Source organism: Canis lupus, chromosome 28, assembly GCF_011100685.1.
Source record: "Canis lupus familiaris isolate Mischka breed German Shepherd chromosome 28, alternate assembly UU_Cfam_GSD_1.0, whole genome shotgun sequence".
In the NCBI taxonomy this organism is placed as follows: Eukaryota; Metazoa; Chordata; class Mammalia; order Carnivora; family Canidae; genus Canis; species Canis lupus.
This window is the reverse complement of record NC_049249.1, coordinates 29,600,726-29,619,739: the sequence shown is the minus strand read 5'-3', so window position 1 is coordinate 29,619,739 and position 19,014 is coordinate 29,600,726. Positions and strand designations below refer to the sequence as shown.

General features: G+C 37.0%; 1 protein-coding gene and 2 non-coding genes across 4 annotated transcripts in view; all 3 read left to right on the top strand.

Annotated features, from left to right (window-relative positions):
• EIF3A (eukaryotic translation initiation factor 3 subunit A) overlaps positions 1-19,014 on the top strand; it is a 36,347-nt gene that overhangs the window by 6,288 nt on the left and 11,045 nt on the right. For both annotated transcript variants that reach the window (XM_038578936.1, XM_038578935.1), the window contains exons 4-17: positions 321-484; positions 2,564-2,763; positions 5,364-5,572; positions 8,108-8,279; positions 9,873-9,977; positions 10,359-10,457; positions 11,812-11,928; positions 12,170-12,355; positions 13,185-13,532; positions 13,873-13,977; positions 14,066-14,179; positions 15,802-15,924; positions 16,646-16,799; positions 17,354-17,538. In XM_038578936.1, the coding sequence (XP_038434864.1) occupies positions 321-484; positions 2,564-2,763; positions 5,364-5,572; positions 8,108-8,279; positions 9,873-9,977; positions 10,359-10,457; positions 11,812-11,928; positions 12,170-12,355; positions 13,185-13,532; positions 13,873-13,977; positions 14,066-14,179; positions 15,802-15,924; positions 16,646-16,799; positions 17,354-17,538 (2,281 nt within the window). The remainder of the gene's footprint in view (positions 1-320; positions 485-2,563; positions 2,764-5,363; positions 5,573-8,107; positions 8,280-9,872; positions 9,978-10,358; positions 10,458-11,811; positions 11,929-12,169; positions 12,356-13,184; positions 13,533-13,872; positions 13,978-14,065; positions 14,180-15,801; positions 15,925-16,645; positions 16,800-17,353; positions 17,539-19,014) is intronic.
• LOC119866652 lies at positions 10,088-10,217 on the top strand. Its single transcript, XR_005380824.1, has one exon. It is a non-coding gene; the product is annotated as a small nucleolar RNA SNORA19 (small nucleolar RNA).
• Positions 11,345-11,473, top strand: LOC119866651. Its single transcript, XR_005380823.1, has one exon. It is a non-coding gene; the product is annotated as a small nucleolar RNA SNORA19 (small nucleolar RNA).

Genomic DNA, 19,014 nt, shown 5'->3' with positions numbered 1-19,014 from the left:
TAGAAAAAATGTTCCTCTTTGGAATTTTAAATGTATAGTAACAAAACCATACTATAGAAAATTTATCAGTGGAAAGTCTCACCTTCAGATAGGAAGCAGATACTGATCTAAATGATGGTAATACGGGTTGAGGATTCAAATATTTGAACATGTAAGTGACAGCTTTAGTGTGTCCAAAAGCTGTAGAAAGAATTCGCACTTTTTTAATACTATTGTTGATTTGTTTTTTTTTTTTACTCCTATGACAAAGTACAAAATCATGTCTAAAATTATTGTAGGCTTTTATTTTTTTAATTTAATTTTATTATTATTCTTTTTAGTGTTCTCCTAAGTGCTGTAAGTGGTGAAGACACTCAGGATCGTACCGACAGACTTCTTTTAACTCCATGGGTTAAATTCCTTTGGGAATCCTATAGACAGTGTTTGGACCTTCTTCGAAACAATTCTAGAGTAGAGCGCCTCTACCATGATATTGCTCAACAAGGTAAAATGAAAACTGATTTGAAAAATTGATTTTGAGGGAAAGATTTTGCAAAAGATGGACAAAGTTAACCTGTTTTTATCCATATTACTTATTTTATAGTTTTTATTCTTATTGAAAGATGTTTGGCGTTCATTTAAATAGTGACTATAAGACATTTGTTTTACTTATTAGGGTAATTCTATATGAAATCCATTTCATGGATATCTGAAAGGCAAAGTCATTTTTGGGATTTTCCAGGTGACTAAAAAAATAATTGGAACTTCTTGACGGCTTTCTGATAAACTTAGATCCTGCTTTTGACTGCATTTATGCATATTCTCCACCATGCCTTGGGGAGAATCCTAGAAGCTTTGAACTTCTAGGATTACTTTAAAAATACATATTTTTATATTCTTAAACAGTATCACTGAATATAGGACTAAGTTATCTTGATGACTCTGCATCATCATAAAAAGTATCCAGTTGTTGGGCAGCCCGGGTGGCTCAGCGGTTTAACGCTGCCTTCAGCCCAGGGCCTGATCCTGGAGACCTGGGATTGAGTCCCATGTCAGGCTCCTTGCATGGAGCCTGCTTCTTTGTCTGCCCCCCCCCCCCCCCCGTCTCTTATGAATAAATAAATAAAATCTTTTTTTAAAAATCCAGTTGTTACAGTGCATATACCATTGATGCCTGAACAGCTTAGGGGTGTTAGAAGTGTTTGTGGGCACACCCCTTTGCTTCCACTTCTGCAGATGAAAGTCTGCCTATGACTTAACTACCCAAAAACTTAACTATTAATAGCCTCTTGTTGACCAGAACCTTAACTGGTAACATAAACAGTTGATTAACTGTTTATTTTGTATGTTATATATGTTATATACTGTATTTTTAAGAGGTAAGCTAAGAGAAAAGAAAGTGTTAAAATCATGAGAAAATAAACTTTACATATCTGTATTTATTGGGAATATCTGCATAAATAGACCCATGCAGTTCAAATCCTTGTTCAAAGGTTAACTACTTTGAATCTTGAACCGTATAATGTCCTTTCTCTTAATCCTGGAGCTTTTCCTTACTGTTACTTACCTTGCTGTTATTGCAGCTTTTTAACTATATGTAAATAGGAGATATATATGACTTAAGAGTGGCTTTTGGCTTTTTCTTACTTTGGTTTTAATACAACCTTATATTGTCATTCTTTCCAGTATGAGGAATGATTGGCATTTGTTTATCAACTTGTGATTTCAAGAATATTTTACTGTATTAGAACCTGTTCTGTTTTGTTTACATGGCTAACATATGTGAATTTTCATTTAACACAAGTAAACTTGAGTCTTTTGATATCTACTGATGTAAATGTTAACTTGAAGTTAAGCTGCGTCCTTTTGTTTTGGGCCTGTTGAAATACACACACACACACATATATTTTAAAAGCAAAGGTATTTTGAAACAATTGTTATTGCATATATGACAGCATAAAATTATTATTTTTTTAAAAAAAGATTAATTTATTTATGAGAGACAGAGAGAGAGAGAGGCAGAGACGCAGGCAGAGGGGGAGAAGCAGGCTCCATGCCAGGAGCCTGATGCGGGACTCGATCCAGAGACTCCAGGATCACACCACAGGCCAAAGGCAGGCGTCAAACCACTGAGCCACCCAGGGTTCCCAGCAGAAAATTATTTTAATGACAGAGCAAGTAGTTAGGGTACACATATAGTACACAGTTGAAATCAGGTTAACATAAGCCTACAATTTGTTAGATAGCAAGGCTATATTTTAGGCTAGGATTTTTTTGTTCTTTTAGGATTTGAAGTGGTTAAGTGTTTGAAAGGTGAGTCTCTCCTACACCTTAATTTGGATAGTTTTCCATTTGTAAATTTTTTTAGATCCCCAGAATCAAATTTTAGCTAGGCCAGGGCTATGTTCAAAAGATGGTCTGGATACATGATTAAGTGAGTGAGGACTCTGATCATTTTAAAGACTGATTGATTATAATTTTGGTAAATATTATTAAAATAACTGATTTTAATATTTGAAATAAACCTTATTCACATACTTGATGTTGGAAAGTACCTAATATATCTTATAAACTATGTCTATAGCTTTCAAATTCTGCCTCCAGTACACTCGTAAGGCTGAATTCCGTAAGCTGTGTGACAATTTGAGAATGCACTTGTCACAGATTCAACGCCACCATAATCAAAGTACAGCAATCAATCTTAATAATCCAGAAAGCCAGTCCATGCATTTGGAAACCAGGCTTGTGCAGTTGGACAGTGCTATCAGTATGGAGTTATGGCAGGTATGTTGTGAACTGTTTGCTGTCTTTTGTAGTCCTAATAACCCAGAGTACTTTTATTTTCTTTAATAAGTATCTTCATCTTGATTATTATTGGATAATGTCAATTAGATAACTGAGAAATTTAAGATTGTCCAATGGATAACCAAGAGTTCTGGACAGGCAGTCTCAGGATATTTTGGTTCTAGTTGCCTGCTGTGAAATCTGGGCCAAATCAGGTAATCTTTTTTGGACCTGGTGGCTTTCCATATAAAATAATCCTCGTTGCTCAAAATATGGTTTAATGTTTAATGTTTGGTAGACCAAATATCTACTGGTCCAGGATGAAATGATTATAGTGGAGAATGTATGCATTTACTAAAGATGGGTTTTCTTTTTTAATTTACTTAATTTGTTTTTTGGGGTAACAATTTCATGGTAATTTTATGTTTACTCTGTTTAGAAAAACTGAGCTTGTCTTTTTTTTTTTCATAGTTTTGCTGTATTTCATAAAAGTAATGCTGGCAGTAGGTTGGAAATTTAAAAAAAAAAAAAAACTTGTCGCCTTTACTGCGGATGTATGAGAAACCCTGCATTAGATTGTCTCCTAGATATCTTAGTGTTGCTTTGGCTTAGTAAATGCACAGAAAAGGGCCTACATTGGAGATCTCAGTGGTGTTGAGAGGTGTGTCCACTACTTGGGCTTTTTATGCCAAGAATTCCAAAAAGACGTTTTCATCCTGATTTGAACCTTTTTATATGTTTGGCCAAAAAAAAAAAAAAAAAAACTAATGAAATTATAGAGGAAGAGGATTGGTTTTTTCCAGCTGAGTGAAAATGTGATTTCCTGCTCTCCAAAGTATTTTCCTTTCTGTAGGGACACCCTTAAAACACTACCTGATGAAATAATGAGGAAAAAGGTTCTATAGAAGACAGACACACTCATTATATAACAAATGGTTAAGTAGAAAGAAAATATTCATCTGTTATCTTGTTACTCAAATAGCTCTATATTATGTATTATGTTTTTCCAGGTTTTTTCTATATATTCTGCTAAGTAGTGTGATGATAATAAACTTTAAAAAACTTTTTAAAGGGATCCCCGGGTGGCGCAGCTGTTTGGCGCCTGCCTTTGGCCCAGGGCGCGATCCTGGAGACCCGGGATCGAATCCCACATCGGGCTTCCGGTGCATGGAGCCTGCTTCTCCCTCTGCCTATGTCTCTGCCTCTCTCTCTTTCTCTCTCTGTGACTATCATAAATAAATAAAAATTAAAAAAAAAAATTAAAAAAAAAACTTTTTAAAGCCATGTTTATTAAAGTATAATTTGCATTCAGCAAAATTCATCCTAAAATTTGATAAATGCAGTCAGCACCATAATTAAGCTTTTCCTCAAAACTCCCTCGTGTTCCTTTGCAGTCAGCCCTTCTCTAATCCTTAAGAATGCATTGATTGATCTGTTTTTTGTTAAAATGATCACATTTAATAATTAAAATGATCTGTTATGGAAAAATTTATAAGCGTATATAACTGAATTTCTAAAAGTATACTTTTTTTTTTTTAAAGATTTCATTTATTCGGGATCCCTGGGTGGCGCAGCGGTTTGGTGCCTGCCTTTGGCCCAGGGCGCGATCCTGGAGACCCGGGATCGAATCCCACATCAGGCTCCCGGTGCATGGAGCCTGCTTCTCCCTCTGCCTGTGTCTCTGCCTCTCTCTCTCTCTCTCTGTGACTATCATAAATAAATAAAAAAATAAAATAAAAATAAAAATAAAAATAAAAAAGATTTCATTTATTCACGAGAGACACAGACAGAGGCAGACACAATAGGCAGAGGGAGAAGCAGGCTCCCTGCAGGGAGCCTGATGTGGGACTCGATTGCAGGACCCTGGGATCACAACCTGAGCCAAAGGCAGACACTCAACCTCTGAGCCACCCAGGCATCCCTAAAAGTATACTTTGAAACATCTTTAGGACAGTCAAAAGAATGGGATTTAAAAATAACCTTTGCAAGTTAAAGCACCGTTGACAAAGCTGTCGAGATAGTTCCAACTTATCTAATTATGTTATGTTTTAGGCTGGGGCTAGTTAACTAGTAGAAAGACTGAATAAATTGAATTTTACAAAATTCTCTATGGGACAGATATATATTCTTACAGATATTTGGCACCACCTCAAAATTCACCCTGCTACTACCATAAAAGGGACAAAGAAAGCAAAAGCCTCCATTTATATCAATTGGCACCTATTAATAAGGTGCCAATTGAATAAGGTTCAAATACACCTTATTTACTTGAAAAGCTTCTCTCAAGCATCAGTGCTGAAGTTCAGCATTTTGAACTGAGTGGAATCACACATTGTGGCAGAAAGGACAGTGCACTTTTGTTTTTTTTTAAGTCTGTTCTATCTAATTCTAAGAAATTTGAGGGTTTAGTATTTTTGTGATAAAGGCAATTTTCTGAAATATATCAGGTATTGTAGGTGAATAAAAGGAAGCACACAAAGGGATTTTACTTTGTGGTTTTTTTTTTTAGTCAATATTTTGTGTTTTAGCTTTCATAAAGAGATTTGGATTCGATAATTATCATTTAGAACACAGTGACTAACTTACATTACTGATTTTAGGAAGCATTCAAAGCTGTGGAAGATATTCATGGACTATTCACCTTGTCTAAAAAACCACCTAAACCTCAGTTGATGGCAAATTACTATAATAAAGTCTCAACTGTGTTTTGGAAATCTGGAAATGCTCTTTTTCATGCATCTACACTCCATCGTCTTTACCATCTATCCAGAGAAATGAGAAAGAATCTTACACAAGAAGAGATGCAAAGGTAAGAATGTTAGGTAATATTGAAATTATGAAACAACTTCTTAAATGGTATGGTTCCAAGTTAGTGTTTCTCAACCTCTGCACCACTGACATTTGGGGCCAGATAATTTACTTTTGTGGGGGACTCTACACTTAGGATGTTTCACAGCATTCCTAGTCTGCCCACTGGATGCTAGTAGCAATTCTTCCACTTCTGACTGTCAGAAATGTCTCCAGACATGGTAGTTCTCTGGTAGTATTCTTGGTCTTCAATAACTGTCATTTGATAACTACCTCTTCCAGAAACCTGATTGAGAAAAATCAGATTAGTGTAACGGTATGAGCTTTCTATCTGTATACAGTATTTAGAATCTAGTCTAAGGTTAAGTAAGAAAATTTTATTATTTTATTTTTATTTATTTATTTATTTTTTAAGTAAGAAAATTTTAAAAATAAATGCTATCAAGTCTTTTTTCCCCTCCTGATTATAAAATAAAACTGAGGGGATCCTGGGATGGCTCCGTGGTTTGGCACCTGCCTTCAGCCCAGGGCATGTTCCTGGAGACCTGGGATCAAGTCCCACATCATGCTCCCTGCATGAAGCCTGCTTCTCCCTCTGCCTGTGTCTCTGCCTCTCTCTCTATGTCTCCATGAGTGAATAAATAAAATCTTAAAAAAAAAAAAAAACAAACCTGAGTGTGTGTTTGAATACAGAAAAGGGGTCTATAACCTAGCAATCTAAAACCACTTTATTTTTTTTAATAAAACATGTAGCCTATTTCAGTCTTCTTTTTTTTTTTTTTTTAGTAATTTTTTAAAGATTTGGGGCACTTAGATGGCTCAGTGATTGAGCCATCTGCCTTTGGCTCTGGTTGTGATCTCTGGGTCCTGGGATTGAGTATTGCATCAGGCTCCCCACAGGGAGCCTGCTTCTTCCTCCACCTATGTTTCTGCCTTCTCTCTGTCTCATGAATAAATATATTTGAGAAAGTGTGCACGTGAGCAGGGGGAGGGGCAGAGGGAGAAGCAGACTCCCCACTGAGCAGGGAGCCTGATGTGGGACTCGATCCCAGCTCCCTGGAATTATGACCTGAGTCGAAGGCAGATGTCTAACTGACTGAGCCACCCAGGCACCCATCGTGTTTGGTTTTTTAAATGTTTCAGTTGGATTCAGGAAGCTCATACATCACTCTTTTTTTCTCTTTGTAGACTATGTTATTTTGGCCTCTGGTAGAATTATATAGATGAAATTTTCTTTTAGCTTTATAGCAATGTATGGAACCAACTGAATGAATTTTCCTAGTATATTTTCTTTGAAACTCTAAGGACAGTGTTCATTATGTCACTCACTGTCCTTTATGTAATCCATGTCTGAGACTAAAAAACTTGGTTCCTTTAAGGTACTTCTGTACCATCCCTTTATTTTTTATCTATTTATTTATTTAAAAGATTTTATTTATTTATTCATGACAGACAGAGGCAGAGACACAGGCAGAGGGAGAAAAGCAGGCTCCATGCAGGGAACCTGACGAGACTTGATCCTGGGTCTCCAGGATCACATCCAGGGCTGAAGGCAGTGCTAAACTGCTAGGCCACCTGAGCAGCCCTCTACCATCCCTTTAGAAAGTGCTGTGATAACAGTATTATAACAATAAACATCAGGCTGTTTAGCTCTATGTACATTATGTTGCTTGATCTTTACAATAGCCTCCTGAAAATTAAGTATCTTATCTTAGGTGCCAGTCTTGGAAATGGTGAAGCTGAGATTCTAACTCTTGACCCTTGTGCTCCACAGCGCACACTCCTTAATGTCCTATGGTGCTCTGAATTCAACCTGACTTTCATCTTATGTTCTAGCTTTTTTTTTTTTTTTTAAGATATTATTTATTTATTCATGAGAGACAGAGAGGGAGGCAGAGAGACACAGGCAGAGGGAGAAGCAGGCTCCATGCAGGGAGCCCGACGTGGGACTCAGTCCTGGGTCTCCAGGATCACACCCTGGGCCAAAGGTGGCGCTAAACCGCTGAGCCACCCAGGCTGCCCTCCTCTTATGTTCTTTTTTTTTTTTTTTTCCCCTCTTATGTTCTAAGGAAGCTAAGGTTTAGTCTCACCACACATGCCCCCCCCCATCGTATTCACTTAATGGTCCTTGTAAGTTTTTTCCCTTTCTTAACTGTCACTTTCTCCTCAATTTTATTTTATTTTATTTTATTTTTGTTTGTTTGTTTTTTCTCTCCTTAATTTTAAAAGCTGCCTGTTTTTCTAAGGAAAACAATAGAGGTATAAAATGTATCTATATTTTACATTTTAAATCCTGTCTTTTTCTATAGCTGAGAAATACTGACAATAGTAAATGGGTGGGTAAAGTTCTGATTCTCCCAAGTATTTTAGTACAGTCCATTTCTCTTCATCTAATGCTTTGATGAATAACATATATGAATATAGTCTGTCAAGGTGATATACATATTGTCACTGGTGTATTTTACCAGGCAGTTAAAGTGTTTTTATCAGGTGACAAATATTTATAAATTTAACAGATGCATAATTTTGTTTGCAGAATGTCTACCAGAGTCCTTTTGGCCACTCTTTCCATCCCTATTACCCCTGAGCGTACTGATATTGCTCGACTTTTGGATATGGATGGCATTATAGTAGAAAAACAACGTCGCCTTGCAACATTGCTCGGTCTTCAAGCCCCACCAACACGAATTGGCCTTATAAACGATATGGTTGGTATAAGTTCGAGCATTCTTCAAGCTCAGAATAGAAGGCTTTATGGTCAGGTTTTATTATTTGTGCCAGGCGGTTCTGATGGATGGACTAGTTTTAGAACTGCAGGTATAAGTCACCACAGTGTTCTTTTAAGGTGATTTCTCTGTGGTGAGTGGGCTGGAGTTAAATTCATTGTAGCAAATAAGAGTTGGACTACCTTTGAGGGATAATGTGGACCACTCAGAAAAAAAAGTTAGGGTGGGTAAGAAGGTTCAGGCCTTATTTCAGAGGGCTGCAGGAAAACTAATCGAGCTGACAAATGGTAGAAGTAGGGTGACCAGTATACGAAAGAGTGTGAGGTAAATTAAGCTTGATTCTGGACAGTGAAACGATTTCCAGTGTTTTCTTTTTTAAATATTCATTTTATGTTACTAATGTAGTGGCTCTTGATCCGTGCTATGCAATGAAATTGTGAAGTATTCTTTAAAATGCAGATTCCTACCTAGTAGCACTTGGCTGGCTCAGTCAGAGGAGCCTGTGACTTGATCTCATGGGGTTGTGAGTTTGAGTCCCATACTGGGTGTGGAGATTACTTAAAGCTTAAAAAATATATATATATATATAGTTTCTAGATTGTACCCACTACATACAATAATTAGTTTTAGAATATAGAACCTAAAATTAGTGTACCTTTTTTTTTTTTTTTTTAAACTTTATTTTTATTTATGATAGTCACACAGAGAGAGAGAGGCAGAGACATAGGCAGAGGGAGAAGCAGGCTCCATGCACCGGGAGCCTGACGTGGGATTCGATCCCGGGTCTCCAGGATCGCGCCCTGGGCCGAAGGCAGGTGCCAAACCGCTGCGCCACCCAGGGATCCCAAATTAGTGTACCTTTATGGTGTTTTATGCTGATGGACTTTTGCAGTTAGTGGAAGTTTATCATATGCTAGGCAAGTAACACCTAAAAGGATTTAGACTTTAGGGTGTCTGACTCGGTAATCTGACTTAGTAGTTATTGTAATATAAGACCTCCAGTAAACTACTTTGAGACCAGCAAAAAAAAAAAGGGGACAGTTGCTAGAGAAAAGGCCTTACTTTTCTGGCAGATTTGGTTAAGAACTAAGTAGTTTTCTCCTATGATATTTTTCTATTATAGTAGTAAGGCAAATTCCCTTTGTGGTCATTTTTAAAAAACAACCTTATCTGTAAAACAGTATTTCTCTGTATGCCCCCAATTTCATTAGCAACTGGTTCTTAGTGCAGAAAGCCAATTATAAATTTTAGTGAGAAATATATTCTAACCAGTACATTAGGTTGGCCTTATGGGTTGTCTTTACAAATATTTTATTGATCATGATTTAGGAGTTTTTGTGTCTTTATTAAGCTCTTGGAGACCTTTTTACTCTAGGTAGATGCATAATTTGGGGTTAGAGATCCAAATGTAGTTTTCCTTTAAATTCCTCTGATAAATTTAAAGGGTTGAGGCTGGTTTTTCAGACATTTTCTAGATTTCCAATCTATTTCCAATCTTCCTTACTTACATTCAGTTCAACTGGAAATCTATTTGGAAAATTCCTTTCAGTTAATTAAACCTTTTATTTATTGTAGGTCAGATTCAACGTACTGCAGTATGTTGTCCCTGAAGTGAAAGACCTTTACAATTGGCTGGAAGTAGAATTTAACCCACTAAAACTCTGTGAGAGAGTCACAAAGGTAAGACTTTGTATTTTAGTTTTGTTTATGCTACCATATAGCTGGCCTTTTTGCTATTTCAGATTGTATTTATATTGAGAGAGAAGAATTTCCCTATATGTTTTAATTCAGTGCACATTTCATTGTCTTTTTTCTTTATGTCAAGAGAAAAGATATTTCTGATGTGCTAAATAAAATCTTTGGAGGTAAATTAGCAGCATGACTAATGTAGCCATTGCTGTCAGTCACCTTCAGACAAGTCTCGATATAGCTTTGTATTACATGTGTATTTCCCTTCTCTGTGGGATGCTTTTATATATTTAAAAAATGTTGGAAAATTTCACAAATGTTTGAGTGTTATTTAGAAAATGTAATTCTCTTTCAATGTAATGGATTTTACAGGTTCTAAATTGGGTTAGGGAACAACCCGAAAAGGAACCAGAGTTGCAACAGTATGTTCCACAGCTGCAAAACAATACCATACTCCGTCTTCTGCAGCAGGTAGACACTTTTAAATGAGTGTTTTATTTAGAACAGGAATTTCTCCCCTTGATTTTTTTTTATCACAAAAATAAAAAGTTTTAGCATCACCTAAGAAGTGAACACTTCACCAAATTCTGTCCTTGCCAAAATTAGTCTGTCTTTGATTTGAAAAACAATTATTCTATGCAGTTTGCTTTTTCCTCCTTTATTGTATAACTTTGTACATCTCTCCTCTTTAGCCATTTAGGTCTTACTCCTTTTAATACTTACGTGGTTTAACATTGTCTAAAGGGTACTGTGATTTATGTATTCAGACTCTATTGATGGAAGTCTGTATTTCTAGGGGTTTTTTTGCTGTTAGAAAATGTTGCAGCAGTGAATATTTCCATACATGTATTCTTGCATACTTCTGTGGCTTTCTGTAGTCTAGGAAGTGGAATTAGTCACAGAGCTTACACATTTAAAGCTTTAATAGCTCTTTAAGATTGAATTAATGGGACAGCCCAGTGGCTCAGTGGTTTAGCACTGCCTTTGGCCCAGGGCATGATCCTGGAGACCTGGGATGGAGTCCCAGGTCGGGCTCCCTGCATGGAGTCTGTTTCTCCCTCTGCCTGTGTCTCTTCCTCTTCCTCTCTCTCTGTCTCTCTCTGTCTCTGTCTTTCATGAATAAATAAATAAAATCTTAAAAAAAAAGATTGAATTAATGAATACTACCAGTAGTGATTGGAGAACCTTTTCTTTTACACTACTTATTGTTAGTCAAAGGAAATACTGGTAAAAATATTTTAGTATGATTTATGTAAGTTTGAAGATTATGGTTTATGATACGGCTTCAATGTTCCTGTTTTGTCTTCCGTTTATTTCATTGGGAGGGGTCTTTTATGATATGTTCACTTGGAGTATTTGTGCACATTTCATTGACCTGCTTTTCTTGTATATGTGAGCAGTGTTATTTCTTACGTGCTATACAAATAGTTGAAGGTTAATTAGCAGTATAACTAAATGGTAATGCTGCCAGTCTCCTTCAGACACATAACAAATTTATTGAAAGTGTTCAGATGAATTAGGTAAGTAGCAAGTCTTTATCTACAAATATGTGGCCATTCAGGGCTTTTTGTTTTATAAAACTAGGATTTGAAAGTATTATGCTTCTGAGGAATGTTATACTGTGATGATTCAAAGCATAGTATTTGGGATTGGTAGCCTTGAATTGGAATTCCAGCTCCAGCAGTGTAGTGTTAACATTTACTCTGAGCTTCAGTTTCTTGTCTCTGAGAAATGGGCATAATTTCTATTTCTCATGCTTGTGTAAGACTGCGTGAAAAAATGTCAAATGATAGCTGTTGTTACTAACCTTGTGTTTCTTATGCAGGTGGCACAAATTTATCAGAGCATTGAATTTTCTCGTTTGACTTCTCTGGTTCCTTTTGTTGATGCTTTCCAACTGGAACGGGCTATAGTCGATGCAGCCAGGCATTGTGACCTGCAGGTATGTGCTGGAAGGGATACTAGGTGGAAGGCCTTTAAGGACTAAAAAACATATACCCTTTGTCAGCTTTTGGTTCAGTGACATCTTTTTAAAGTTGTACTGAATCAATTTTCTGGCTTTTGTAATTAACATTCTTAATTTTTGTCTCAGTTGAAATTTTTTTTTTATCAAAAGTCATTCATTTCTAGAGTATCTCATATTTATAGATACAACTATTGACGGTGTCCTTTAATTCTCAAAGGTTCGTATTGACCACACTTCTCGGACCCTTAGTTTTGGATCTGATTTGAATTATGCTACTCGAGAAGATGCTCCAATTGGTCCTCATTTGCAAAGCATGCCTTCGGAACAGATAAGAAATCAGCTAACAGCAATGTCCTCAGTACTTGCAAAGGCGCTTGAAGTCATTAAGCCAGCTCATATACTGGTATGCATCTTTGAGAAAAATTATCTACAGAATTTTTGAGGGGCCATTATGCTATGTCTTGTGCAAAAAGGTTTGTTTGAGATGATGTCTGAGAAAATTGGTTTATTATATATTTCCTATTCAGTTGTATTTGCTAGTATGGGTGTTACACCTGCTCTGCATATGATGGATTCCCTTACCCCCACCTCCATGCTCTTTAGGGAGTCCTGTGCTTCTTGGGCTTTTCCTTCTTGGTTAAGTTCTTATCTGTGTGCTCTGTTAGGATTTCTTCTTGGCTTGCTGACTTCATTCATTCATTCATTCATTCATGGTAGACACACAGGGAGAGGCAGACACACAGACAGAGGGAGAAGCAGGCTCCCTGCAGGGAGTCTGACGCAGGACTCGATCCTGGAACTCCAGGATCACTCCCCAGGCTGAAGGCAGGCGTTAAACCGCTGAGCCACCCAGGGATCCCTGGCATGCTTTATTTTATTTTATTTTATTTTATTTTATTTTATTTTATTTTATTTTATTTTATTTTATATTTTATTTTATTTTATTTTATTTTATTTTATTTTATTTTATTGCTTGCTTACTTTAAAGTAGATTTGTTGCAGAGAAAACTTGACTAACAAAGGTTCTTTAACTACATCACTCCTATTAATAGAAGACTATATAGGTCATAGTTTTTGATGCTGGGAACTAGTAACTCGAATAACATCATCTCCTATTCTTAAAGCAGACACCTGTATGGGTAATGCATCAGGGTTATTTAGTAATTTATTGGATGCCTAATAACCATGATGTGTCACAGAAAAAAAATTTTTAAACGCATTTGTTTTTGAAGCAAGAGAAAGAAGAACAGCATCAGTTGGCTGTTACTGCGTACCTTAAAAATTCACGAAAAGAGCATCAGCGTATCCTGGCTCGCCGTCAGACAATTGAGGAAAGAAAAGAGCGCCTTGAAAGTCTGAATATTCAGCGTGAGAAGGAAGAACTGGAGCAGAGGGAAGCTGAGCTCCAGAAAGTACGGAAAGCTGAAGAAGAGAGGCTGCGACAGGAGGCAAAGGAGAGGGAGAAAGAGCGCATCTTACAGGAACATGAACAAATCAAAAAGAAAACTGTTCGTGAGCGTTTGGAGCAGATCAAGAAAACAGAACTGGGTGCCAAAGCATTCAAAGATATTGACATTGAAGTATGTAACACATTACTTCTTAACTTTGATCTACATCTCAGAAGCATAGTCATTTACTGTTTATTGATTACATTGGCTTGTCTGGTTATTTTCACTTCTTTGGTACGGCTGATTTTTTCATCTGTGAAGTAAAACATTTGTTTTTAATGGCTCTGCAGGTTTTAACATATATTGAAACAGAAATATGGCTATCGTAAAGCATTTTTATATTGCCCAAGTTTATCCATTGTGAGCATCTACTCATTGTATAAAAAGTAATTTACGTTTTGATTTTAGAAAATGTTATTCCATACACATTTCTTTTATATTCTTATTAGTGTGCATTTGTGATATTTTTCAGGATCTTGAAGAATTGGATCCAGATTTCATCATGGCTAAACAGGTTGAACAGCTGGAGAAAGAAAAGAAGGAACTTCAGGAGCGCCTGAAGAATCAAGAAAAGAAGGTAGATGAAAGAACCGGTTGGTAAACTTTTAACATGCCAGATTAACTGAAACAAATTTTTAAACTATATTTGTTTTCATGTCGTCCAGATTGACTATTTTGAAAGAGCTAAACGCTTGGAGGAAATCCCATTGATAAAGAGTGCTTATGAAGAACAGAGGATTAAAGACATGGATCTGTGGGAACAACAGGAAGAAGAAAGAGTAAGGTTTCTGATTACCTGTAACATTTGTAGCCTGTAAGCTATAATTAAATCCTCTGTCAGTAATGGGGCCACAGTTTCAAAATTTATTATTTTGTGTTCTCTTGCCAGGAATGGCGCTTTAGTGGCTGTATACTAACAGATTGATGGACAGATTGAAATTCACAAGAGATTAAACAATGAAACTTGTAAAATATAAAGGGCAGCTGAAATGTTTACTTAAAAAAACAGCTTTATGGGGATATAATTCACATGCCATACATACAGTTCACTTATTTAAACTGTACAGTTCAGTTCTATATGTATAGAATTGTACAGCTATCTAATTTTGGAACATATCCCAAAAGACCCCCTGTTTCCTCCCCCACCACCTTGGCCTTCTGCAGCCAGCAGTCACATTCTGTCTCTAGATTTGCCCTCCCCCCCCCAAAAGATTTTATTTATTCGAGAGAGAGGCAGAGACTAGGCAGAGGCAGGCTCCCCTGGGGGTGCCTGATGCGGACTTGACCTGGACTTCCAGGATTACAACTGGAGCCAAAGGCAGATGCTCAACCACTGAGCCACCCAGGCGTCCCATAGATTTGCCTATTTTTCAGACCTTTTATGTAAATGGGGTCGGATAGTACATGGTCTTTCATGACTAGGCAGTTCCTTTTGATGTTTTGCTAGTATACATAATATATTTATATAATGAAAGAAAAGCAAGGTTTTCAAGTGCTTATAGTGGCCACATTTGTGATTAAAAACTAGTGGCCCCATTCTGGTTAAAAAAAGAAAAGGAAAATAACTACAGGCAGCACAACTGTGGGGACTGTGGTATGAGAATGCAGCCTCTTGTTCCAATTAAGTTATCTTTCTGGGCTTCATTTGCCAGTTTCTCCCATTTTTTTCAGAAGTTAGAATTTTTGTGATAACATAGACAATTAGGGAAACAAGCATGCAGACCAGGTAAAATACTTGAGATGATCCTGCTACAGACTATCCCGAAAGCTTCCTTTTCCCCCTTAAAGTGCAAAGGGAATAGCCTACTTAAATCAGTGGTGCACCCTATCTTAATCTCTAGTTTTCTTTTCTTTTTTTTTTTTTTAAGGTTTTATTTATTTATTCATGAAAGAGATGGAGAGAGGCAGGGACACAGGCAGAGGGAGGCAAGCACCACGCAGGGAGCCTGACTGTGGGACTCCGATCCCAGGTCTCCAAGATCAGTCCCTGGGCTGAAGGCGGCGCTAAACCGCTGAGCCACCTGGGCTGCCCTTTAGTTTTCTTTAAGGGAGAAAATATTTTTTATAATTAAACCATAGTGATTATTACCATGAAGTCTTTTGTGTTACTGTCTACGTTATAGTTTTTCTTTAATAAAAAATTTCAGTATTTTGGGCCTAAATAAAAACAGTTCTTAACAGAGAAACTGCAGGGGTCCTTTATCCGTCTGTCTTCTGTCCCTGATTGCCTTCCTAGGAATATGTGTGGGCATAGATGATAGTAACCCTCCCATTTTTATGGCATGATAGAAGGGGCAGAGGAGCTGCTTGTCATTCTTCAGGAATATGTCAGGAATTAAGAGTAAATTACTAATCAGATAACAAATGCTTTGAAATTTAACTTTATATTACGTACTTGCAGATTACCACCATGCAACTAGAACGTGAAAAGGCTCTTGAACATAAGAATCGAATGTCACGGATGCTTGAAGACAGAGATTTATTTGTGATGCGACTCAAGGCTGCACGACAGTCTGTTTATGAGGTGAAATGACTGGTTTCAGGAAAACATTTATGAGCTTTTTAGTTTTGCCTTAAGGTGGTTCTTTAACACAGTTGGTACATTCTGTCTTGAGTTGACATTTTATAGTGATTGTTCAAATAATATTTTAATAGAAAGTTTCTGAAAATATTTTTTAGGCTATTAAGCAGTCAACCATTGCTGTAAACAAATTTTTCTGAAGGTGAAAGTGGACTGCATAAAATTTGCTTTTGTTTACTGTTTGATTTAGAAAGGAAAAAGGCAGATCAAAATGTCCTGCACTTAAATTCTAATTTAGTCCTTCAGTTTGTTTTGTATAAAAACCCACTGGGTGTAGAAAATAGCGATCAACAATTTAAAATTTAAAGCATTTGAGATATGAAGAAACTCCACAGTCATTTGGAAGTTTTTAAAGATTTCATTTCTTTATGGTGGGGATGGTCAGAGAGAATCTCAAGCAGGCCCCCCCACCCACACCAAAGCAGAGCCCAATGAGGGGGGTGGTGCTCAATCTCTTAACCCTGAGATCATGACCTGAGTTGAGACCAAGAAACAGATACCCAATGGACTGAGCCACTTTGGCGCCACCATGTGGAAATTTTTGTACTTGAAAGTTGATTCCTGTGGTTTCAAAAAACTTGTGCTTTTTTGTAAACTTTTGAATGTAAGTAGTGTGTATTTTTGCAGAATTTTGACTTTTGTTTTTTACCCATTCTATTAATAGGAAAAACTTAAACAGTTTGAGGAACGATTAGCGGAAGAAAGGCATAATCGCTTGGAAGAACGTAAAAGGCAACGTAAAGAAGAGCGCAGAATAACCTACCACAGAGAAAAAGAAGAGGAGGAACAGAGGAGGGCAGAAGAACAAATGCTAAAAGGTATTTATAGGCCAAGATTGGAGGTGTAGTATAAGGCAACCGGTTTGATACTCAGTTTATAGCAATCATGTTCAGAAAATACAGGAACAAGGAACCAGGATCTTTGGCTTCTTATCTGCAACTAACTAAAACCTAACTTTTAATTATCTGAAGTTTGTTGTAGATGAGGACGTTATGTCCTTTACCAGCTTATTTCCAAATTTTTGGTGTTTTAAAAATAACACCTTTTAATTTTTATCACTTTCTTATGTAGTAGTAACATATATTGAGGAACATGTGCCAGCTGTAGTCTGTCAAATGATCCTTTATCTGGAAATCTCAGGTGCTAAGGAGTTGGGGAGGGATTTTGGTATCTTTTTGTCATTACAAAACTGTTCATGTTGGGTGATATAATTATACTTGTTTTACTTGAATATCTTTTGATTATAAAGTACTTAAAGTTTTTAAAAAGACTTTTCCTTTTACCTCATGCTGCACCAGCAAAGTAGACCTAGCATTAGGGAAAGATGCCAGTAGAATGCACACTAACCTGATAACCCTACTTCATTATACAGAGCGTGAAGAGAGAGAGCGTGCTGAACGGGCAAAACGTGAGGAAGAGCTACGAGAGTATCAGGAGCGAGTCAAGAAATTAGAAGAAGTAGAAAGGAAAAAACGCCAAAGAGAGCTGGAAATTGAAGAAAGGGAACGACGTAGAGAGGAAGAGAGAAGACTTGGTGATGATCCACTTTCTAGAAAGGTGAATATAGAAGTTACTCTGTTTTTGTGATGTATTTGTCACCTAGTTCTTTTGCATGATCCATATACCTCCGTACATGTGTCAGCGTCTGGGCTTGGTGTTTTGAATTGGTTGCATTCATCTCTTTTAAATTCTGGTATTACTTGGTCTTCCCAAAGATAGTTTCCTAAAGGGGGGATGATTAGACTTAAACGTTAGCAAAGCTGTGTTTTAGGCTTCTGTTTAGAATGCCTCTCAGTAAGAATGAATCTTCTAAGACCTCAGTATTTGACAAAAAAACACTCTTTAGTGAATGGAAGAGGGACTATTCTAGTTTCCTCGAAGGGGGTTGCTGTGAATTCAGAGGATGATATGAGTTCTCTTAAGTCCTTAGTATTCAAAAGATGGGTCTGGTGGACCAGCAGTGAATATTCACCAGACTGTTAGAGAATCTCTAGCCCACTGTCAAACCTGAACAGAATCTGCATTTTAACAGTATTCCCAAGTGATTCAAATGCTGCTCTGAATATTTAATTTTTAATTTTATTATTTTTAAAATATTTATCTTTAATAGACCTGTGTCCCCCCCACCCCATCTCCTTTGTCTCCAGTCCCCGCTCCTGATTGGTGGCACCATTACCCACTTAATCATGGAGTTTTTTTATTTTTTTATTTTATTTTAAGATTTTATTTATTCATGAGAGAGAGAGGCAGAGACACAGGCATAGGGAGAAGCAGGCTCCATGCAGGGAGCCCGATGTGGGACTCTATCCCAGGACTCCAGGATCATGCCCTGGGCCAAAGGCAGGTGCTTAACCGCTGAGCCACCCAGGTGCCCCAATCATGGAGTTTTGTTTTGTTTTGTTTTGTTTTTAATCATGGAATTTTGAATCTCTTCCTCCCTGCCCTTTCTGTTAATTCAGAATTTCCTTTTGCCTGCATTATTTTTTGTTCTTCCCGATTATAACCTTTCCCCAGTTTCAGACCTTCTACATTATATCCTGTTTTTTTGTTTTTCATAATGCATATTTGATCATTATACCTGCTCTTGGGTTCCACACCTTCCTTTGATTAATACTCTGTACTTGCCAAAGGTAAAACCTGCTTTAGCAATCCAGACCTGTCTGGTTTGCTGTTTTCTATCACCTTCATCTGTTGCCATTTTCCTCTTAATCACCTGTAGTCTAGCCATTCTGAGCTAGTTTTATGCCTTACCGTGTTTCTGTGTGTTTCGGTATCTTGGATGTGCTTATGCTCCCCCTTAAACAAGGTATTTATTTTCGAAGTTAAGAGGTGAGTATCAGGAGAATTTCTTGCCTGTCTTTTCCATTCATCTCTGCCACACCTGTGTCAGTTCTCTTTATTGGAGGACCTGTTCATTTAATTTCTGTTTAAGACATACATGGTTAGATTTCTTATTTTGCTACTCTGTTAATTTTTATTTTTCTCTGTTAACCAGTGAATGTGGCCTGTGTGGGTTTTTTTTTTTTTTTTTTT